The 24,512-nt window shown below is 42.9% G+C and overlaps 2 protein-coding genes across 5 annotated transcripts in view; one reads left to right on the top strand and one right to left on the bottom strand.

Annotated features, from left to right (window-relative positions):
• Window positions 1-13,376, top strand: part of LOC141937722 (tubulin polymerization-promoting protein family member 2-like) — a 64,457-nt gene extending 51,081 nt beyond the window's left edge. The window contains exons 1-6 of one of the 3 annotated variants that reach the window (XM_074855807.1): window positions 4,996-5,113; window positions 8,267-8,357; window positions 11,286-11,514; window positions 12,471-12,647; window positions 12,808-12,961; window positions 13,119-13,376. In XM_074855807.1, coding sequence (XP_074711908.1) covers window positions 12,478-12,647; window positions 12,808-12,961; window positions 13,119-13,301 — 507 coding nt within the window. In that variant the 5' untranslated portion in view covers window positions 4,996-5,113; window positions 8,267-8,357; window positions 11,286-11,514; window positions 12,471-12,477 and the 3' untranslated portion in view covers window positions 13,302-13,376. Of the gene's footprint in view, window positions 1-4,995; window positions 5,114-8,176; window positions 8,358-11,285; window positions 11,515-12,470; window positions 12,648-12,807; window positions 12,962-13,118 lie in introns of those variants that run through there. The other 2 variants (XM_074855809.1, XM_074855806.1) reach the window with 2 other exon arrangements.
• Window positions 13,377-20,821: 7,445 nt separating this feature from the next.
• Window positions 20,822-24,512, bottom strand: part of SYK (spleen associated tyrosine kinase) — a 58,152-nt gene continuing 54,461 nt past the window's right edge. For both annotated transcript variants that reach the window (XM_074856482.1, XM_074856481.1), the window contains one exon: window positions 20,822-23,082. In XM_074856482.1, coding sequence (XP_074712583.1) covers window positions 23,010-23,082 — 73 coding nt within the window. In that variant the 3' untranslated portion in view covers window positions 20,822-23,009. The remainder of the gene's footprint in view (window positions 23,083-24,512) is intronic.

The raw sequence follows: 24,512 nt of genomic DNA on the forward strand, positions 1-24,512 counted from the left end.
GCCCTCTCCCATTTTCTTAACAGCGTATTATGGAGGACTCGCATATAATTGTTGGGTACTTGAGTGTAATAAGTTGATTTTAATTTTCTTTGATTTTCCAACTACATTTTGGTTGTTACATATCTGAAATAGCATATGACCTTGTTAAACCACACTTTAATAAACCATAGTTTGGAACAAAGAATGCAGTTTTGGATTTGGAGTTCAGTAAAGAACAAATCAATCTCATGCCACTACAGTTCTGCCAAAGAAAGGTGTGGTACACTTGAGGTTAAGGTCCTCAGAGACCACTCAGAGGCCAGTGAGTCATCTCATCAGCCACAAAGTATATGGGTTGGATCATAGGAAGGGTATTAACCATAGGATTGTCTGGGTGGTCTTCTTCCCTTGGCCTGGCTAATTTGCAGACTATGCAAGTCCTCATTCAGCAGATGAGCAAGGGAAAAGATGGAAGAGTGCTTCTTTCCATGGTAGGTAAACCACACATTTCACTCTGCCCTTCAATCATGTTGCCTGAAGCCAAGCTTCTGTTGAGTCATGAAAAGGGACCACTGTGTTCCCCTGTGGTGTTAAAAAGGTAAGATCCTTTCTCCAAAATATTGTTTTGCATGGAGACGTTAGCATGCCTTTTCCTGAAGAATTGTACAAAACCTCCAGAGTAGGATTTGAGGGTTATTCTCTTTTTAATCCATATATGCATACATATATAGGAATATGCTCGCAGGTATATAAGCCTACAGGCCAGGGCTGGGTGCTGCAACTCTTACTTAGGTAGTACCCTGACTTCTGGTTTTGAATATTTGCCACAGATAAATCTTGACCCCCATGCTACCTTCTCGTAGCCTCAAACAACGTTACTTCTGAATACAAAACATCTGTGTGCTTTATCTCACTGCAGGCACAAGTGACAAGTGTCTTTGCTGAGAGCAAAAGAGTGATTAGACTGTGACAAGGTTTTTCTTCTGTCAGCAAAGGTTGAGCGGGTCAGCCTAAAAAACCTTCTACTACTTGACCACCCAACCTTTGTGCCTGGAGCACCCACTGATGCTGATGGATACTGGTTTAACAGTATGGGTACCTGGGTTTAAGACAGCAGATGGCCTTAAGTACTGGATTTCATAGCACAAAATTGACCTTAAGAATCAGCTATGGAAATAATACAAGGGTTAAAGTGAAGAAAAAACAAAAAAAAAATACTTTGGGACATCAAGGTCTATATTTATATCTTGTTGCCATGAAGCAACTGGTGCCTGAAATTAGTGGTTGAACGGTTGTACTTGCAGAGAATGAACATGAATATGTGTATGTAGGGGGTGGGGGGCTGTTTTTCTGCTAATACAGACCAGGACTCCCCTATAATTAGAAGTGGCAGGTGGTGAGGTCCTGCCACAACCATGCATTCACTCTGGCTTCTCACTCAAAAATAGGATTTGGGGAAGCGGGGAGGCATGCAGGAGGATGTTGCAGGTTCTTGGCTTTTGCACAAGGCATACCTAACATGGTAATGTTGAGCATGATTGATATTAGTTTGAAGCAAGTTGGCTTTTATTTTTTCTTTTCTGCCCGTAACCAAACCTGAAAAGAAGTCCTAGGTTGTGGCTTCAGCAACCGGCAGCGTGAGGCCAGCTGATTTGTGTAGACTCCCACAAAGGGTGTCTTGCTTCCGGCAGATGTCCCAGATACCAAGCCATTTGATGCCACCACAAAAAATAGTTGCATAAAATACTGTGCATTGGCTCTGGCCTGACAGCGATGGGACAGTTCTGCTTCACTGGGTGGGTGGAAAACATCCCGCTGGGGCTGTGGCATGTGTCCAGCAAGCTGCCTCCCTCCATGGGGCAGTGAGGTGCCTCTGTGCAAGAATAAGAAAGGGGAGAGACACAGGGGAGTTTTCTCTTCCCTTTTAGAGCTGTACTTTTAAAAACTGACACGTGTTTTCCTAACAGACTGCTAGCACCTGGCTTTGCTGCCAGGAGGGATGGGAGAGGGAATGCAGCAGGGCTTAAGGCTTCTGACACATTCTGGGTGTGTTGCCGTGCCTTCAGGAAAATAAGGACCTAGAGCCAAACCCTCAGCTAGTGTCAGTTGGCAGAGATTGGTGACCGCAGTGCAGGGAAACCTGCTGGGGATCTGGCCCCAGCAAAGAAGCATGAAGGAAGCAGACTGTTTTGCATTGCACAACATGAGATGGTGAGGAGCCCACGTACTAAGGAGCATCCTTAGTGTCAAGACTACTGTTGGTCTTCTTAACACTGCTTTCTCTTTTCAGTGTCATGCGCTTCCCACCCATGGCCTTTCCCAGCCTTGCTGGGAGCAGAGCTATGCTGTTGCAGAATTCAAAGCTGGTAATCACTACTGACTGCTGCATACATATTTTTTTCAGAAAACTGTACCATAAAAATCATGCCACAAATTATCCCAATTCCAGAAAATAGTCCCACGTGGATTGGTCAGTGAAATCATGCAAGAATGCTGGTTTTGAAAACAAAATGTTCCTAGCCAGAAGAGTCCTACTGTGTTGTTCAGTGGGTTTCAGACCTGGCTGAAAACTGACTCTGCCTCCCTTGTGCTTCCTCCTGACTTTATGGGATGTGTACTGTCAGACTGATCTGTGCAAATGGGCTGGGCATCACACCCAGAGAGACAATAACCTCATACCATCATCAACATGGTGATGGCAAGTGATAGCAGCACAGCCCAGAGGCCTCAGGTCTTCTCCTGGGCTGCTGCATGTGACAAAGCCGACACTCCCTGGCTTGCAGGGAGAGTGAACTAATCTAATCCCCCTTGGGAAGTTCAAGAGTGTTGCAGCCACATGTGCTGCCTCAGGTCTCTCCCTCCATCAACTTGCACTGCCTGAGTAATGCAGAGTGTACAAAATGGGTGTCAGGTCTTCTGATACTCTTCTTGTTTAAATCAAATGTAAGTTACTTTACAAGCTGTAAAACAGGGGAAAATGAATACTTGCACTCTCCTGCTTTCCATGAGCTGTCCTCTCTCAGTTTCCATTGCCCAGGACTCTAGTAATCCTCTTCAGTGTAGTTGCAAGTGTGAGCTGCTCTGGTTCTCATCTGCAGCAGCACATGGCTTTTACAACCTTCCCAGCCTAAAAGAAGCAGTATTTTGTAATGTGCCACCAGTTTGCTTATTTGTTTTAGAAGAATCTCCAACCACAGCAGATTTTTCCATTTTCTAGGAGAAGTACTGTGGGCCAAAAGTGGAAGAATGAGAACTGGGAGAAAATGTGTCCCAGTTAGTGTCTCCCTAGGTCTGAAAATCAAGAAAACTAAGTTGACTGTCAATACAAAAATAGTCATATAGAATCAGAAGAAAAGCTCATCCACTCACATGTCCTGTCTCTGGCATGTACTTAGACCAGAACAAACTCCTAGAGCATCCTCTGGTATAATATTTCCTGGCTACCAGTCAGGCTCAGAGACTTGCCATGCTGGAGATTGTTGCCTCTCTATCTTCAGTGGCCCTTTTAAGGACCTTCCCTCCCTGGCTTTTCCTAACTGCTTTTTGAACCTCTTTATATTTCTGTTACTGAAAGCATCTCATGGTGGTGAGTTTCACCGTTTCACACTATGAGGACAGAGTGAGGGGCTATTGTTTCTCAGCTTGCTGCAAGAGCACAGAAGCACAGAAAGCACAGGAAAACAGCAACTGCACTGGACTGTGTCAGCATCCAGGACTGATCTGAAAATCAGAGATGCCAGGTGGTGTGGGATTTGTCTGTGCCATGGAGCAGCAACATCTAGTACTAAATGAAAGTTCTTGCTAGCCTCCATCCACGTTAGAGTGGTACAGAGGGCCGGTGCCAGGTCCTGGTCTACTAGCTGGGACCCTGACTGCTAGAATATCAGTACTATCGATCAGTTTTATTGTAGCAGTACCTAAAGGTCCTAACTTGGATCTGATCTGCATTTTCAAGATGCTGTAAACTTGCTGCAAAAAGACAGTTCAACTCCTGACAGCTGGCCACTGAAATATTTAGTGGGCAAGAGCAGGCAGATTCAAGTGGGTGCACAAGGCTGTAGATAACCACTACCTTTCTTTTGCCATTTCTAGATTTGCTGAATGCCTGAGTTGGCACTAGACAGTGCAGGTTTTGGGAACACCTGTCAGACTGTAACCAGAAAAGTGAGAAGTCCTTGTTGTTTTTTTGACTCCTTATGATGCAAGGAGCACCATCAGTCCTGGGATGAAGCGCAGGGCTGTGTCCAATGCATCCGCCAAATTAATCTCTGCTCTTGATATGCCTGGAAGGTGTTAGTTCAGTCAAAACTGAAACTCTCTTCTAGTCAACACTGGCCACTCAGAAAGGCAACAGAAGTGTGTATCTGTGAGTTAGGTAACACAGCGCTTCCCTGCAGAGGTATTTAAAGGGGAGGGTGCTCAGCTCCTTGTCTTTGCTCATTGCCTTTACGAAGATGTTTGAAGTCTGAACCATTGCCTGACAGTGAAGGGAAGACAGCCTCTTCCTCTGCAAGCTGCAGTGTGTTTTGAAATAGGTTGGCAATTTCCTTAGTAGTGATAATAATAAATAGTGTTCATAAAGATGCTAAGTGATAAGTGATGAGGAAGTCTGCTTGTCCTATTTGTACTTGATGCATGCCAGTATCTGAGTTTTCTGTTGGTCTGCACGACAGCACACAACTGATGGCTTGCAAATACCTGTCTATAAGGATCAAAGCAATTCAGGAGCTTAAGTTACAATAGATATCTAGAGGTATCTTTCTCACAAGCATTGAAAATGTGATCTGACACTTTTTTTTTTTAAAAAAAACCCCATACAATACACTTGCTTTTTGTATGCAAGTATATTAGCCCTAAAAAAGGGTTTAACTTAATATTTCTTGTACCTCCCTCCCTACAGAATGCTTTGACATGTTGTGGAAAAAAAATAAACAGCAACAATTGTGTTTGTATAGTAAATACACACAAAGTATCTATACCTTTTCAGGTAGACTTCTACATTAGAGTTGAAGAACTGCCAAGAGACTTCTGCAGGCAGAAGGATGTTGCAACAGTGTGCAAATGGCTCAACTTGTTGAAACAAGCCAAAACATGATCATTTATTCCTAGATAATTGCATCGAATCAAGCTTGAGGTAAATGCAATTTTGCCTGTGGAGGGAGATAATATAATGTAGTTAATATAGAATAGGAAAACAGACTTCAGGAGCAAAATTAGTTCCTAATATAGCTGCAGTGGAATCAGTAGAAGTTACACTGGCAATAAATATGACTGACATTATGATATATATATATATGAATATTACTTTTTCAATATATATATAAATGACCCTTTTTAATGTTAGTAATCACTTCTAATAATGCATTTATTAAATGCCATATTTCATAACGAGTTAGCTTGAGTGTTGTAAAAGCATTTATCTAAGGTCTTTTTTTTAAGTGTTGGGAGAGCTTCAGCAAAGTAGCATACCTGCCTAGTACTCCAACATTTTCATGCAATGCCCTGAGCCATAGTCTGCTCTCACTTATGCCAAGAAGCTCCAATGTAATAGGAAAACAGGACTTCTGGCCAAGGGCAACACATACTTGTCCCAGATGAATTAATTTGAGAGAGGATGATTATTCTGCCAATATTTCTATAACAAACAATAGCTTCAAAATACAGCTGTAGTGTCCCTAAAAATAAGTTTTGTACTCTGATCAGAATACATTGACTAGGCTTAGCATTTGATTTTCCTCTGTGGTTGATGTCTTTAAAAGGCCTTCTCGTTTTCCTTTTTTTTTTGTTTTTTTGGTGACTGAGATGATTCTTGAAATAAACTGTGGCAAACGTGGGGAAAAAAAAAATGCTCACAAATTTTCATAAAAATAAGTGAACATTGTGTAAAACTGCTCAATCTAAAGCAACAAACTTCTTCATAGAGGTCAAGATCATGAAGTGCATCTATACTACCAGAAGATTTCACACTGATTTTACTGTCTAAAGAGAAAAGCAAGGGAATGAGGCATGTGAAGACCAATAATCAGGAGACAGGGCTGTGCTGGAGTGCTCATGTGGGAATGGTGCCTGGGGAGCAAAATTTCTTCAGCTCTCTGGCTAAGATCAGTTCCAGTCAACACTGTGATCCAAAATGCACCCAAGGAGAGAAGAAAGCTGTGGCTGAAACTCTCTAAGAGAACAGGCCTAACCTTCACTTTATCTGTTTATGTACCTTTTTCAGTCCATACCCTCCTACACACAGCTTGAAGAAGACAATGAAGTTAAACTATAGAATAACATTTGTATAATGTAAGGAACTGTACGAAGCTCTGAAGGGCAGTGGTGACACAGGCTATATTTACCATATGTCTGTACCAAGCACTGAGCATGATCTTGCTTAGTGCCTCCACGAGCTGTCAGACCTGCAGTATGACTATTAGGCAGCCTAGTAGCAGCACTGAATAAAAACTAGAAATGTTTAAGTTCTTAGAATTTGAAGGGAGGGTAGTGAAAGCTCTTTTTTGTTTCATTTCTGCCTCAGCCCACTCTAAACACATAAAGCTGGCAGAGTGCATGTGGGGGCTCTATAAAGGAGATAATAATGGATGCAGAGCATGGAAGAAATGCAGTCTGCGCTGCTTTGCCCTCACTGTAATTACCCTTCCTCCCTGCATGGCTGCTCTGTGCAGCCCAGCTTTCGGGCTCAGTTTACCTCCTCCTTAGCCATGCTGTGGCCAGAATGGCCACAGGAGCTGCAGAGCGTCACATCTGGGGTGGCCAAGGAAGGTGGAGATCAGCAGCCACTGCAGCTGTTTGTGTGGCAGGCATTTTCCCACATGGTTCCTGGATATCAGTGCTGTGGGCTTCAGTGTCTGTCCCTCTGTCATCCATCCCCTCACTGCTGCAGACATCTTGGCTCCTCCTGCACCAGCGCAGCCAATCATTTGGAGAGCCTGGCTCAGACACGACTGGGCATCTCCCATTGCAACGACTGCAAAACATCACCCACCGTAGACAAAGTCCCATGAGAAGGACCGTCCCATGGGTGTTCCCCTACAGCATGTGTTTCCTGACAGATGTATTTCCTGGTCAGACTGACCACAGGTCAAAGAAAAAATTATCTGGTAATTATCCATTTTTACTACAGGGATATGTTCAGTAAGGTCGGTGGTTCAGCACAGGGTTAAGGGTGGATAATTTCTTGATTTGTTTCTGTGGGCTCACTGTGGGGTATACAGCTTGCCAGAGACCCCAGGACAATGCAGAAACATAGTTTTCCACATGTTGGTTTTCAAGTGAAGGACAAGACTCTTGAGTTCATGTGGGTTACATTGAGGCATACATTAGGTCACTTCAGTGCAGGATTGTGAAACTTGCCCTAATTTACTCCTTTGAACAACAATTTGATCTACATGTCCATAAAAGGTTTCCTGATTGTGTATGTGTGTGTGCCTGACATAAATAAAAGACATACTGAAGAACTGAAGATGTTGAAAAGAAATCCCATAAAATATTTTTACACAGAACAGCTGCATGTCTGATCTCTTTAGCTTTATGTTAATTTCTGACAAGCAGATTCAAATTTCTCAGTGCAAGATCCTTGTTCTTTCAGCTATTATAAAACTTCACTTTTAAGCCCAGGCACCAACACGTTGCTCTCTTTTCTCCTCTTTCTCCATACATCTGCATCAGATTATATTCATTCAGCAAGACAGTTAAAGTCACTGCCTTTCAAACTTGTGCTATGTATTATGTTCTCCTACTTGACTTTCATTTTAAATAAAACTTTGTTCTTCATCTACTCAGAGACCGGGAAAGGGACAATTTGGCTGCAGAAGGACATGCTCTGGAATCAAACAGCAGGGTTTGTGGAATGGGTGCAGCTCCACATCTGAGTTTTTATTCACCTTCATCCTCCATCGTTTGGGGTTTTCTGGGTCTAGCAGTAATCCAAGCAGCTCATTTTGACAGATTTAGAGTGTTTCGTACGGTAATTGGAATCTCACTGCTTTAATGTCTTCATTCAAACAGTTTCTCTGATCATGGCACTGAAAGGGAAGGCTTATGCTATACATAGCTTTATGTGAAAAAAAGGAGGTTTATGTGATTATGGTAATAGTCATAAAAATGAGCAGACAAAGAATAATTTAAAATTCATTTATTCATAACAGCAGAAGTTAATATTCTTCTTGCCGACAGAAGAGTTTCAGACATTAATCTTTTCTCCTGGATTTCTGCTATTCTGCAGAGCTAGTCTGGGTTGCTTCAGTATTACAGATGAACTAACTTGGTTTTTTGTCCTTTTTAGTCTCTTCGAAATACTGGTTTTCCTTAAATAAATAATGCTGATTCCATGAAGATGGTATCAAAGCTGTCTTCCAACTTTCCTGCAGATTTATGTAAGTATTTGAACAGAACACTGAATTCTGCTCTGGTTTGCAGCTAAGCTTTTTACTCATACAGAATAAATCATTTCCCTAGAACTGAAGATTTTCCCTAGAACTGAAGCAATTTGGCATATCCTGTCATAATCTGAGAATTTCTTGATAATGGTGCATTTGCTTCAGGAACAAGGGAATAGCGTGTGTGCATGCCTGTTTACATATGTTATTTATACTATTTCAGTAGGGTACTGCTTTTTCCTTTTTTTTATTTTTTCTTTTCTTTCTTTTTTTCTTTTCCTGATGATCCTCCTCTATTTTTTCAGCATCTGTCTTATCTAAGATGGTTCAAACCTCCCTAAATGTAATTTTAAACTGAGCTCATAAAAGGCTGGCAACAATTTCAAATACTTAACTAGTTACTTGGGACCAAATTATGTACTCCCTTGGCCTGAATTTGTCAAAACCCTTGCAGTTGAAAGAAGAAAAAAATTTGGCATGTAGCCATGAGAGAATTCAAGAGTGGAGAGTATAGGCACAGTGATTCAGATTAATCTCTGTATTAACTTCACTGAAGCAATACATCTGGAACATATTAAAATAATTTTGCTGTGTGATCTATCAGCTATGTGCTATCATTCCAGAGAACAGCTCTTTAAAGCCCTGTCCTCCAGGTTAAATGAATTTAGCAACAGTGAACTGGCAGATCACAGGAGATGCTTTTTTTTAGAGGTGTCTGTGGAGGGAATCTGCAGTTTATGGTGTTAGGCCTAGTGCCTTTTCATGATTTTATCAGAGAGCTGAAGATACAGGAAAAATTGCTGTTAATAAATTTGTAGATGACAACAGGAACAGATCTGCTAGAGAAATATGAGTGTAGAGAAGGCAGGAAATTTCTAAGGAAGAGCAGTCTGGCCATTTGCCGTTTTCTTAATAATGTGTGTTGGTTAATAAGAATCCCTGACCATACATGCCTTTTTTGTGTGCGTGTGTGTGTGTGTGTGTGCACGCCTGTAAGAATGGAAATAACATAGTTCTCTTTTTTGTTAAACCTTGGTGACCTCTGGTGGGCAAGAAACTCACCAGTGAGCAAGAAACATGCTCACTCTACCTGTGAGGTGCATAGCTGAAGAGGGGGTTTGTCCTTTGGGTTAGATGGGGGTTGGATGAGACCACCCATTCAGGCTATCCAGATCCACAGGTGTGTGCTCCACCTTCCCTGGCAATCTCTGCAGTTTTGGAAACTTGGCTGGTTTGAGCTGATTTTGTTTACAACTTTGTTGAGTATATGGCAGGGGACCATTGCTCCAAGAGCTTTAAGGGAAGTGACCTTTTGGTTTATTCATTGTCACATGCAGACTGTGAGAAACAAATAAGCTGTTGGCATCACAGTACTGATCTGAAGTGGTTTTGATTTACAGGCCAGAAAAAAAGAGGTGAACTCCTGACCTTGAAATTTATGGGCACTTGGCTACTCAATCTAAGAGAGTATTGCCTTCTTTCTGAGTCCTTCAGCTTTAGCTAGTCACCTAAAGCTAGGTATACATTTTTCAATTAAAAAAGAAAAGTCGTATGCTGTAACTAGAAGGGTAAAAAAAGTTCACAAAAATACACTCTGCCACAGAAAAGAGACACCTTTCCAGAATGTAAGAAAAATCCCAACCAACAACATGCACATCTGGCCTGCACATCATCATTCCTGTGATGACATCTAGTGTCTCATTTCTTTGCTGCTTTCCTTGCACAGGCAGGGAGACTGGCATTCCTGCTGGGACACCCCCAAAACATGCAGCCTGAAACACGGGAAAAGGAAAGAATTCATTGGGCTGATCAGCACTTGTCTAAAAGACAGAAACAGCACTGCTACCAAACCTCAGACCACACTGTCTGAGGTTTACACGGGCATCCTTAGTCTCTGTCCCTGGCTCACCAGGAGCAGGTGGTACTGCAGAACCAGTGCGCTGCATGGCTGTGCCAGGGCTGTGATGCTGTTGTCACCCTGGCAGGGCAGGGTGTGAGGTGCTCCCCAGCAGTGGTGGGAGGTGGCACCAGGCACTTTTTTGCCATTTCACCCTTGCCTGGACTACCCCCTACCCCAGAAGCCTCTCAAGGCTGAGACCTGACCAGTGTCTTTTGCACAAGACCTGCCAAGGGGCAAACGAATTTCTCTGGTTGGCAGTGAAATTGGTGAAGAATTATGGTCAGCCCAGCTGGAAGACCAAAGGCCATGCAGAAGTGCAGGAGCAGTGAGCATGCAGCAGTATCTGCAAGGTTTTCTTCCTGGAATGGGTAAAGCTTGGCCAAGCTCACTCAGCTGCTGTGGGCTTGCTGCAACCAACAGTGAGACTGAAATGTACAGTGGTGAGAATAATATATTTCTGAAATAAAGTGTATTTATACACGGTTCCATGTTGCTAAGCACAGCTTAAGGAAAATAAATAAATCAACCAGTGAAGGCACATTAATTTAATCTTACATTGACCACAAAGATGAAATGCCTTTTTTAACAGTGAGCTATCACAATGCCCTTACAAACATGGTACAACTGCCAGAGTGCGAGCTGAGCCTTATTGCTGGCCTGAACATCCCAGATCCAATTTCCAGCTCCTTTGTTAGTTTATGAGTGGAAAACTGTGTTTCCCAAAATTTTTTCACAAGTGACGTGTGTTTTGTCTGTCCACCTTCCTACCCCACCCTGCCTTTTGGAGTTATTGATTTCCAGGTGAATCCCAAAGGCATGCAGGCATATCCCCTAGCCAGGGCATGAGCACACTGGCAGCAGATCAGCTCCTTGAGGAAGGAGGAGCAAGGACTGGCTTCATTTACTAGTTATAGGGATAAATGCCCCTTCCCTTTGGAGTACATGTCCCAGTATGGATGACATTTCCAGGGTGTGAGGTTTATGTTAGGTAAAGAGGGTACAGTATTTGTTTTTTTGTTGCACAGTGGGATGAAGGTCCAATAAACCCCACCCTGAGGGATTTTGACCACCACATCTCCACCCCTTGCCACGCCCTGCCCTGTGGTGGGCATTCTGAAGACTGTGACACGCACGGGTGCCGAGGTAACAGTTGGCTGGTGAGGCACGAGGGGTGATTTTGAGTGCCCACTGCCTCCAGGACAGCAGGGAAAGTGCCAGCACCATTGCCATTGCCATTGCCGCTGGCTCACACAGGTAAGTTGGGTCCATACCTCCCAGGGAGGGAAGGAGGGATCCTGGGAGGCCCCTGGCAAGGCCACTGGAAGCCCCCAGCTACCTCTTTCATGTTTGCAGCACATGGCCTCCCCGGTACAAGCCTGCCTGATTTTTGCTCTAGAGGGGTGCAGACCCACACAAGATTTACGTTAAATGGCAGCCTGCAAACCACCTTGAGACCCAGAGCCCCTGGGTGAAGCACAAGGCTGTAGGAGAGGCTGGGTATTTCAAAAGGGTTCCAGGTCATCTCACAAGCAGCAGGAATCACCTGCTGAAGTTGTGGTGAACTGATTTACAATCCGAGTGATGGCTTTTATGTTCTCAGAGATTCCTGATACCTGGTTGCAGTGGTCTAAGTTGATCAGTAGTGTAACATTTACTGGTGTGGGGAGGAGAACAACCTAATTCAGGGAGCAATTCAAGGGCTGAAGTGTGATGGGGAAAGACAGGGACAACTGCTTGGTGGCTACTTGCAAGGCCTGTGAGATTTAGGCAGTTATCTGGGGGCTGAAAGGCAAATCTGGACTCTTTATCATCAAATAACAGGCAAAGCATAAAACAGCTTACAAATGCAGGTATTTGTTATTGAGACAGTTTAACTGAAACTTGTATTTCAGAGGTTCAGAAGGTTCAGAAGTCTTGAGTGCCCCATTCCTTCACATGCAGAGATCATTATTTCACTCCAAAGCCCCACCTTCACCCCTTTTTTGCCTTGCCTTGGGTCCCAACTTGTCCCTCCCCGAATCCTGCCTGGATTCCAGGTGTTCTGTATCAAACCATACAGCCTGTGTGGTTGTCATGGTTGTCCCATGGTGGAGATACCCATGGGTGGCATCCCTTGCTCTGCGGAAGACAAGGTGTGTGAGACATGGGTGTGTGTCCAGCAGCTCCAGATGGTCCTCAGCTCCTTCTCTGCTAACTTATTTTCTCCACAGCAGCAAGATGTCGGACGTAGAAAACAGTTTCCGTAAATTTGCAATATATGGTGACAGATCTGCCAGTGGCAACGACATGACAGGGAAAAACTTCTCCAAGATGTGCAAAGAGTGTGGGGTGATGGATGGCAAAGCCGTGACCAGCACTGACGTTGACATCATATTCAACAAAGTCAAGTGAGTGTCACAGGGAAGCACGGTGGGCAACACAGCCAGGCAGGAGGAGGAAATGGCCGGAGGCAGGCAGGCTCTCATGCAAGGGGCAGCCCTGGGGGTTCCCCATCCCACTACCGCCCAGCGGTGAGGTAACTTTCCTCTTGGTCTTCCCTTGCCATAGAACCAAAGGTGCCCGCACCATCACCTTTGCTGAGTTCCAGCAGGCCATGAAGGAGCTCTGCATCAAGCGCTTCAAGGGCAAATCACCAGAGGACGCACTGCAGGCTGTGTATGGCCTCATCGAGGGGAAGGAGCCCAGCGCAGTGGGTACCACGGTGAGGATGAGTTTCCTCACCTGCTGTGCACCTTGAGCTGCTATGGGACCATTTGTCCCTGTTCTAGGGACATGTGCTGTCCTCATATGCAGCAAAGAGCTTGTTTGTGAGCTATTTCCTGATGTTGGCTGTATCTTGCTGGCCTCCTTTCTTGCAGAAAGCCACCAAGGTTGGTGGGGTCGAGAGGCTGACAGACACTAGCAAATACACCGGCAGCCACAAAGAGCGTTTTGATGAGAGTGGCAAAGGGAAGGGTCTTGCTGGCCGCCAGGATCTGACGGACAACAGCGGCTATGTTGGAGCCTACAAGGGAGCTGGGACGTACAACCAGAAGCACTAGGACTGAAATTGCTCAAGGAAACAAGGACTGTTCTCCTATAACATAGAAGAGACAAATAAACATCTTGTGCAACCCGCCTTCTGCATTTGTGTACCCCAAATCTGACAGGGTAGGAATGCATGGGGTGGGCACTGGATGACTCAGAACAGTGGTGCAGGTTCCCCATCTGACCATGTTTTGATTGCTGCTAAATTCAAGCACAAGCTAGCCTTCTGGAGGAAATTCTATGGGCCAGGTACTCCACCGCCATCACACTGCTTTGCATTTCCAGTCAAGTGAACAGTAAGTTAGTCTCTGAATATTCACTCGTATTTTTATTGTCCCCTCCCAACACACTATACTTTTTGCTGTGGATTTTGGCTTGGGGATCAGTGTGTGCATGTTTTTGTATAGCTACACTGGGTTACATTTGAGTTGATGATTTCTGGTGCCAGACAGCCCACCAGTGGTGCCTGACCACACCTTGAAGAGTGCTCTTACAAGGCTTAGGATGCAACATATACCACACTCTGGAGAGAGAAGGGGTACCAATAACACCAGTTCCTGCTTTTTGCTTTCCCCTTCCCCCAGGTTAAACCCTCTCGCCCCTTCCTAGCAATTGGCATTGATCACTCATTACTCTTTCTCCAGGCTTCAGGATGCTGGCAGTTGGGGAGGAGTTTATAAGCCTGAAGAAAGCAAATAAGGAGCTGTGATGCAGGGGATAAGGAAGGAGAGGAGGCTTGTGTGGAGCATAGCAGGCTCTCTGTACTTGGGAGGACAGTTTGCAAGCTTGCCTGCACCCAAATCCTCTTCCCACCTATCTTTTCCCCTCCGCCTCCCAGCCCCACTGCTGTGGTTGCTTACAAGATATCTAGTGTTGACAAGACCTAAAATCACATGTGCACTTGTTTTTTCTCCTTGGTGTTTCAGCAGGCTGGTAGGACTAACATGTCCCTTGTCCCTGCTGCTGGATCGGTGGCTGTGTGGCCAGTGTTAGGGTGTCTGGTGTGGGCACCCATCCAGGACACACTGCTGGGCAGCAGAGAGCTGTGTGGGGCTCCTTGGGTGTGTGACTGTCTCTCAGGCCACCAGGGCTGCCTTTCCTGCTAAGTGCTTTCAGTCTCCTGGATTTAGAATAACTGAGCTTTTAGGGATAACTGAAACAGCACCTTTGGGACAGTTTTCCCTGACATTATGGGGAATTACTTAGTTTTCCTCTTCCATACCTACAAGCCCTCATCATAGGCCATGACATGGGTGTTTGGGGCACAACACTTGCTCAGAGCACATTGCTCTTTGCCCCACAGCACTCAGGAATGTCCTCCTTGCTGCCTTAACCCCAGATAACATAGAAGTTGGGTGGATCTAGGAATTAACAAATCCCACTCGCTCTCTCTTACATACTCTCCTTATGTACAGATGACCTTTTAAGCTACTTTAAAAACAATCCGTTGTGTCCTTAGGTGACTCATGTGTGTAAAGTGGTTTGGTGATTCTGGGACATGTGGCAGAAAGTCCTACAGAAAAGTGAGCAGGTGCCTTGGACATAATTGGCAGGGTCTTGGTAGCTAGGGACTGCAGGGGTGACCTGGGAGGAGGAGGTCACAGACCACCCTGTAGTGGTCCACAACCTGAGAAGGGCTGGAGAAAAGAGATGCCACCAGCAAGCGCTGGAACAAAGAATCCCCCTGAGCAGGGGCAGGCACACAGAAGACACTGGAGGAAATATGACTCTAGAGATATTGTGACTTGTGGAGAAGGCCACACTGGAGGAGTGCAGTGAGAAGAAAGGACCAGTGAAAGAAGAGGAATCACAGTGGCTGATCCCATCTCATGTGTTGTCCATGGCCTCCTCAAAGGCACTTGAGAGGATGGGAGACTGGGAAGAGGGCAGGAGAGGTGTCTGGGGGGAAGCTGATGTATTCCCCCTATGTGTTTGTTTAATTGCTTATCTTTATTTCTCAATACCAGAATTGATAATTTAAAGTTTCTATTAGTTGACACTAAAATAAACTGTGAAGTTCAGAAAAGACTGCTTCTGTGCCCAAGACAGTAGGAATGGGATATACTAAAATGGAAAGAATAGCACTGCAATATATGTAAAACCAATAGGCCTTATGCCTGCTTTTTAATTTTTTATATAACCCAGATCTTTAAAACACATGCTCAAAGTGGCTGCCCCATGGTACATCATGTCCTGTACAACAGTTTAAGCAAAGTACCTGTAAATTAGAAGATAGAAGGATGTTGTACAAAAAAGAAAAGCTAATTAATGCAATAAAACAATGACAGAACATTCTCTGCTTTTGGTGGCATAGCATTCCTTATTTAAATACTGTCAGCAGGTAATTTCAACAAATAATTGATATTTCAGAGCTCTTGAGATGCTCCTGCAAAAACATGGCTGAGAGGCTGCAGGACTGTATAAGAGTGCCCTGGACCTGGACACAGTTCTTTAACTGTTTTCTGTGCTTTGGTGTGTAAGTCATAGTCCCTTGGTCTTCCCAGGACTGACTGATTTCATCCCCACAACATAGCAGTATGTGGGGAGCATAGCTGGTGCATATTATAGTGTAATCAAAAATATGGGCTTGAGGTTCTCCCAGTATTTACCACAACTCATTACCCCAAATGCTTATTAACACATGATGGGTAGTAATCATCAGGGTCACCAGCTGATGCTTGGTGACCAAGCAGAAAGGTGTACCGACTTCATGGGCCCAGCAGTGTACTACCAACAAATGATGCTGTTTTCAAGCAAAAGATGTAGGTACCAGCAGTCTCACAGCTGTATCAGTGTCCAGGTTAGGTGTGGCATCTGGTATCTCCATTTGTTCTAGGTGTACTTCAAACACCTTGGGATCCTTTCATTTTGGGGGAAAGGAAGACAAGGACTGCCCTTAATAACCAAGAAAACCTTGAGTGCATTTCTTTGTTCACTTCTCAGCTTCCTTTTAATTGAATAACTCAAGAAATTGCCCACATACAGTTCTGCAAACAAACACAGGAATGTGTTGTATTTTTAGGTTTTGTGAGTTCTTAAAAAATTATATAGCTGGCATAGAAAAAGGTGTGGGAGCTCTGGGAACAAACTGAGAGCTTTGTACTTGTGCAGTGTGAATTCTGGTTTGCATTAACTCAGGTACAATGTGACACTGGAGGATGAATTTCTGAGACATGATTCAATCTGTACGTCATCCTGTAATCTAACTTGTGTAGTACTCCAGCATCAACAAGAATCACTAGTTGTCCTGCCTATTCCTTATAAGTAGAAACCACAAAAAGATGAGGAATGCCATGCTCACTCCTTATGGCAGCTACAGAGGGACAGATAAAAAGAAAGTCATGGTTGACTGAAGACTTTAAAAATAGTACCTGATTACTGCATGCGCCTGGGCAAGCAGTAATATCAGTGGATATAAGATTGTAAAATAGCTAGACATGCATGTATCAATGACAGAGTCAACAACGCATTCACAAAAGAAAAAAAAAAAAAAGAAAAAAAAAAAGAGCTTATGCTCTGGTGCATTGGGAGCCTGTAAAGGTTGAGGCAGCTCCTCAGTGCAAGGTGTTTGTAGAGGGTCCTACTACACCACTGCCATCTGATACTTAATATCTGTACCATTTTGTATTTGCTTTCTTAAAGAGGCCACATTATCTAGCAAACCAGTCATAGTGGGGGAAATAAGTTAGGAGCCTTCCTCTTGGTGGTGGCTGACGTTTATTGTGCATCACTGCTCTGCTCTGTCCTTTGACCGTCCAAGGGAGCATGAGGGAGAAGGCTTGCTGCTGGTGCCCCTGTTGTAATTTAAGCACATGTTTACATAGTAATCAGAAGAATAAGGCCCATGCTAGAAGAGAAATGTAGCTGCACGCACATACAGAGGCAGTTTGGCTGACTTACTGGCAACAGCGTAAATCTTACTGAAACAAAATCACATTGATAATCTAGGTGTTTATACCCACCTATGGCTAAAATGTGTCATTACTGTGGAAAAATAAGGAAGCATTGACTCCACATTACACATCTGTTGAGAAAAGAAACATCAAGCCAAATAGTCAATGCACAATTGCTCCAAAGTAGAACGAAAATACCTTCAGGTCCTGCTCTTTGACAAGCTCAGTGAACTTGTTTCCCTGGTGCATCTCTTGATGTATCCCTGTCCTCGCAGCTGTTCCCTTCCATGCAATTTCCTTGCTATCTTCTAGAAATATGACTCAAGACCAACATTAGCAATTCTTTGACAACTGGTCATTGCTTCAGGGTGCTGGAGGTGTGATGTGATACACCAGTCAGATAGAAATCATTTGATAATATTGATGAAATCTGCACACAAGTTAGAACAATATCTGAAAATTCAGTTGCAGTGTCTGTGTAGTAAGATCTGAGGCAGGAGGGCAGGGCATTATTAAACACAGGTAGGAAAGAATGACAAGAAACTACACACACGTGTGTGTGCATGTGCACGTGTGTAATGTTTTTAAAGCAAAGTCTTCAAACTGCAAGAAACAGCTATGAAAGCCCTCTGCTTCCTGTTCTGCCACTAAGGCATGCAGTTACAGTCTTAGCACTCTTGCTGTGGCTGAAACTGGCACAATTTCACTTTAACAAAGCAGGAATAAGAAAGAACAGATGTTGATGTCAATGCAGCCACTATCTGGTGGCAAAGTGGCAGGACAGACAACTGAGTATCCATGCAAAGTAACGCTTGAGCTGCAGCATGGGCTAATGGCTCACATGATTTTCTGTGGTATTAAAGCCTTCTTTGCAAAGCTGTTTCTATTTTGTTGTTGTTGTTGTAACAGATTGTATTTCTAACATGGCAGAGGCATGGGGAGCCTGGCACTCAGCTTCCCAACCTACTGGTGCACACAGGGGGCACCAGATGGGCAGCTGTAGCTGCACCCACATGGCAGTGGGGCTCCTCCACGAGTGCTTTGATACAGTTAAGCAAGGCTGGACCTAACAGGCTCTTATCCTGACAGTTTAAGGCATCTGTGATGGTAGACAGATGTGGGAAGTTAATGAACTGTGCAGTTATACTGGACTGGTCATCCAGGTGCTATTTACATTTAAAGTTATGAACTTTAATGGCAGCAGTGTCTCCCCAGCTACCTCATTTCCTCTGCTTCTCTGGTTATTGAGAAATGTGCACATCTCCACTGCCTCAGGGAAGCAGTGGTTATACTTGGTGCAGAGTTAATTATAAGCCAAGGAACCCAGTGGGTACTCACCTCAATTAACACATATATGACAGAAATGAAAAAAATACCCACTTGGGGATTGATGCACAGCACTAGTCTGGATTCAGAGAGCTCTGGGTAGCTGGAAGACTGTTGTTTTCAGTCGGGTTTGTGCTACATCAGTATGACTGTTGTTTCACAGGAATCCATGGTGTAATACAAGCCTCAAGGAAGACGTGTATGCCATAGGCTTATCTCTTTTTTTCAGTATTATTAATCAATCTAATAGAAAACAATTTCTTTTCCTACACACTTTGTCTTTCTGATACTTGCTACATGCTCCACCCTCATTTCTCTCCTTTTCCAGCTGCAGACCTTCACAGGTTACCTGGCTGACACAGTAAAGGTGTTTACATCTCAGCCCCCCAGCTGCCATAGTTACAGCAGGAGGCATTTAGCTGTTGAGTCTTGCTCATAAGCTCTACAAGCACTCCCCACTACCATCGGGCCCGCAAGCTGCTCCGTCAGGGAGAGATGGGGCCCAAATGCAGTTGTGCCACTGTCTTGCACAGCACCATGGTGTGTAGCACTGGGACATACTGCTGGGGCATGGTGATACTGACTTGTGAAGTGGCTCTTTTCCACCTGAGTCTACAATTGCTTTAAGTCCAGTATTTTCTTCAAGATGCAGATGGTGCATTTTTTTCCTCTTTCTCTTCTTTTTTTCTGAATGACTTACAGGTTTTCTGTCCTCACTAAACTTAGGGCTGGTAATTATAATTTCTGTCTTAATGTTCTCCTGTACTATTCAACCCAGATGCCACCCTCCCTACTTCTATGCATGTGTGGGACATATTCCTTATCTTTCTGCCTGCAAACCCCCACTGCTGGTATCACTTAAAAGACAGAATCTCAGAAGACTTTGTTAACCATCCACAACTAACTTCACAACACAAATCGTTGACTTGTCCTCAAATGGAACTTTGCTTCACAGCAAGCAGCAAATGGACAAACAAGTTCCTCCTTACTGCCCTGGCACAGCACTGGCTGGTGCAGAAGGGTGAGTGGCAGCAATGCTCAGGCAAGGGCTCCAGTCTCACAGCGTTCAAGTATTGCGACTGCCTGGCAGGGCCGGGCTGTACCACTGCCTCCGCACAGCCCGGCTGCACAGGCCCCTTGCAGGTGCATCAGGCCTGCAGTCTGATTGTGACAATTTCAGGTGTGAACATTATGGGTATTTTTCACTGTCTGATTAGAAGTCCCCTTTCTGCATAGCATGTGAAGCAGGTGGAGATTGCGCCGGGGTTTTTAAGAAGTTTGGCTGGCTCTTTATGGGAAAAGGTGCATGGCCTCCCATACTCCAAAAAAACTCCATGATTTTGTAGATATGAGCCCTAACCAAAGCTGTAATTACACTGTTTTCCTTCACTGAAACACCCATTCAACATGTTCTCACCTGCTCCTTCTTCTATGAGTTACTCACACCAGCCTCCCTTCCTCCATGCTGCAGTTTACTGCCCCTTAACTGCTGTGATAATTGTGGGGCTACGCTGCTGAATGGCATTTCTGATACAAGTCAATTTAAAAATAAAGATAAGCAAATCCAGACAGCCAACAGACAAAAGCCCCTTCATATTGTTGATGGTGCAGTCCCACAAGTAGGAAGGTGGAACAATTGGGCCAGATTTGCTACACAAGAAAGCAACCACAGAGGTACAGTGCAAGTCAATCACTACCTGATCCCCCCCAAAGGTAAGTACCTGCTTGAAGAGTTGCCTGAAAAGTACCTGCTTGAAAGGTTTGGCCTTTGTTGTTTATTATTCAGATTCACATTCTGTCCCATCCAGTCTCTCCTTTCCTGAGGACTTGATCTTGCAGCAAAAGCTAAACGAAACACTAAGATCTCTCCACTGTTATTTCAGAATACCTAGAACAGAATACCTGCACCTTTGGGGGAGGCTCCACTTGGTACAATGTGACTTAAATCCTCCGTAGCTGATACCTGCAATGCAGAAATCCCTGGACAGCTGATACACTGCACTGACTTCTGATACCTCTAACCTTCCAGGTCCAGCACAGTATTGTTGAAAAGCAGTATCTTGGAAAGGCTTAGGTGTAATAACAACATGCATATATTGGGAGATCTTCCTGCTAGTCCTGAATAGCTCCAAAAGCAGCCCAGGCTTCAGTGGGCTTATCTGTCATGTCAGGTACCTGTCAGTGTCAATAGGGGAATCTCAATCTTCCACAACAATCACAGTAATTCAGTAAATATACATGCTCTGCACAGCATCAGCATTTTTAAGGAAAGCACTTAAATATTAAAGGATTGTTGTTAAAACAACATGTTTTGTAAAACAGCCTCTTTAATTTCAATTTTAAAATCCATTTATGTCACAATACTTTATATTCTCACTGTAAACTTTTATTACATAATAGTAAAGTTAAAAATAATCAAGTAACACCAGAAAGTGACATTCACTCAAAAGAGAGGGGAAGAAATATTCCTCCGGTTTTGTTCTATCAGATAACACTTTTTAAGAGAGAGAGAGAGAGAGAGAAAGAGAGGGAGAGAGGTCTGTATCAGAGAAATTGAGTATGGTCACTCGCTGGCTAGTAGAGATATGTGCAATTTGTTTATAACTAATATCCCCATGAACATACTAATTGCACATGTAGAGGTAACAATTTCTCTGCAACAGGATTAAACTCACAAAACACCTACATATAACTATGGCTAACTTCTATGCAAGCTGTTCTTGTAGAAAAATGCTTCTTAAAAACAAAACAAAAAATAAATCATCTTCAATATAAGTCACGTTTGGTCACATTTGAAACATGGTCTATTGCACTCAGAATCTTTCAGTAGCATGTGCTTTCTGAAGTGTCTCGCACTGGACACCCAAGATTAAATGACTAAAAATCACCATGTACTTTTTGAAAAATAGACCATAAATTAGTAAAAAGAAAAAAAAATCCTACATTTGTTTATAGTAATCTCTTTTATGAAAATTATTTCACACTTTTTCACTGTAATTCCCCACAGTTTCTTTGCTAGAGAAAAAAAATATCACTGCATCTCTAAGAATACCCTGTTCACACAATTAAACACATATGTTCTAATCAGCCATATGCAATGCAAATAAATATATCTATCTCTAAATCTTATTCTTTGTGTTCTTCTAAAATCTCTATATCTACTAGATGCAATGTATGTAGACTCCTGAGATATATGTAAATGCCAGTAAAGTGGCCGACTGTGAGGAATAAGTGATAGAAATTTTGATATCTATAATATGTAAAATGAGATTGGACAAACAAAGCCTAAGAGTAAAAATAGAACCAGAAGTTGATGACATTATTTGTTATTACCATTGCTATACTTGCACATTAATGGAGATGCATGATGCCTTACAAAAAGAGTGATAAGACAAATACCTTTTCCTGAGAAGCTCACAGGGATTAATAACAGGACAAATACTAACACTTAGGAGTGGGCAAAAGTAAACTTGATGTCCATATGCCTGTTTTAAAATATTTGAGCTGGGGTGAAATTTAGCTTTAGAGGTGATAAGGTGTGGTGAATTCTCACAAATGCTTTTCAAGAAAGGTTTGGAAAAGACAGAAATGATTCCTGCTCTCCCTAAGAGATACATGGAAAAAGTATCTCTGGAGAAGGCTGAAACAGCAGAGAGAAAGAAAGGTGCTGGTCTGTCACCTTTCACTGTACAGCTGTCTTTTCAGGAATGCAGTGATGGAGTTTATGTTAAAACCCAGTATCATTGTCTTAGGTGATGACAAATTTTGTTCCAAGATGAGAGCAAGACCGTCAGTTCCAAGGTTTCACTGGGAAAAAAAATAACTCCCTGAGGGACAGCTGGACTTCCACATGAGATGAGGAACGAGAGAAGTTGGTCACATTTAAAGGTGATGATGATGTTAGAAATTTACATCTCCTTGTTCTCCTCTGCCTACATTACTACTGAGAAGACTACAATTTGGTTTTAATGGGGCTTGGGGGTAAAATCAAACATGCTGTCAGTCAAAGTGACTCATTTTCACAGTGAATTTTCTTCACAGTGAGAAATGTTTATGCTATCCTTCCTTGGAGAGGGGGAAGGCTGGAACAACTCTTAATGCATTTGAGGGCTAAGAATATTAATTACAAGTATCTAAATTCCAATACGCATTCAAATACAAGAGAGGAAGAGTGCTGAAAGACATTAAAAAGGTCTTACATGACTGCAAACTGTAATGTCAATAACGCTGTAAATAAAATGAGATGGAATGTAGCAAAAGTATAAGCATCTGCTCTGACGTCCTTGCTGCTCGCTTTGGGGCCTCTCCACTTTCAACACTCTATTTTGGGGGTGGACACTGCAGAGAAGGCAAGAAAAGGCAACCCTACAGACACAGGGCTTAGCTCTGAACTTTGCAGGGTGAAAGTGGCAGTACAAAAATCAAAGTCGTTCAATTTCAGAAACTGAACTGCTTCTCAGAGGGTGCTGGCTGGAGGCAAGGAAGTTGCTGTTCTTCATGCTGTTAGTGGGAAATGTCGTAATAGTAGTTACGTAGTCTCAGCTCGACTGCAACAAATCCTGGTCGGTCATCAACACTGTGGAAAGACAACAAGCATCACTGCACAGGAAGGAGAAAGCTGTTAAGGTCTTGTAACCCTTGGGACTTTACCTCTGTGATAACTCATTTAAAGCTGCTCACAATATTTTAAGGCTACCAAAATGATGCTACAAAATTAATACCAAGTGGCAAATGTCACTACAGACCATCCAGTCAGTGGATTTACAATCATGCCTGTGTCTTTGTGGTTAGTGAAGGTACTGCAAGAAAGAAATGGTAAATTAGCTCCATTTCAGTAATAATCTAGAGAAAAGAATATTTGCAGTGCAATATCTGCCTTATAATGGGTACTACAGTCATACAGAGGGGCTTAGCACCACTGAGAGGAGCCTATGCATACACTATATGGCTGTACTGTATTTCTTTCCTTTGTATCTGCAACTCTTTGTTGATTGGGGAGAACACAAACTGACAACAAGCCCTTACAATAATACATTACATACTGAGATAGTTACATTGCCTGACTTGAACTTTCTTTTTTAATTTTTTCTTTCTAATATTAAAGATATTTGAGTACAAACAAATAAAAAGCCTCATGCTTTATGATACGCTTATTAATCATAATAAAAAATGATGCCTTTCACTTTAGAACTGTTACAGCATTCTTTGAGTCAAATCAAAAGGCAGAAATTATTTTATGGCTTCACATTCTTTCTAGAGTACTAGGTGTAATAAAATTAACAAAGAAGCAAGGTGCCTAAAAGTGAAGTACCACAGCACCTTAAATAGCATCGAGAGATCTTTTTTGAACACACATATTCTCCAGATGGTGAGCTGGAAGAGTAAGTACAGTAGACTTTACAGTAGACTTTGACTGCTTTACAGAGACCTTCCTTTAGCTAAAAATAACTGAAATGAAATAGTTTAAAATTATAAAAGATAAAACATTTTAAGTACATTTTTTGCAATATACTAATTAAAAAAGAATATCAGGCAGGCTTTCTTTTTTTTTATTCTCTGTATTTCATAATTCTAACTTCTGAATTGTTATTGATCAGAAAAAATGTTTCTGACATATTAGGTGTAATCTGAAACGATGTGTTGCCTCTCTCTAATAGGAAATCAGTGTAGGATCCAATCTGAGTATATTCAGAAATGAGAGAAAAATAGGTCAAAATAATTAATTACCGAGGAATGGAATGAATAATTTGGCAATATGACTTTGAAATTTCAGTAACGTCTTGGAAATGAAAATTAAAGAAAATACAATCCAAAATGAAATAAAGTTATTTGCTTAATTTCAAACTTTCTTTTCAAAATATATCAGACTGACCTTTTGTGGAATTACTTGGGTTTTATGATACCCTATTTTTCCAGAAAAATCAGCTATGCAAAATCAGCTTCTTGTAGTACCTCAGTAACTCAAATAATTTTCACTTGAAAGTGCAACTGACTCCTTAGTTTGGA

The sequence above is a fragment of the Strix uralensis genome, chromosome Z (genome assembly GCF_047716275.1).
Source record: "Strix uralensis isolate ZFMK-TIS-50842 chromosome Z, bStrUra1, whole genome shotgun sequence".
Lineage (NCBI taxonomy): Eukaryota > Metazoa > Chordata > Aves > Strigiformes > Strigidae > Strix > Strix uralensis.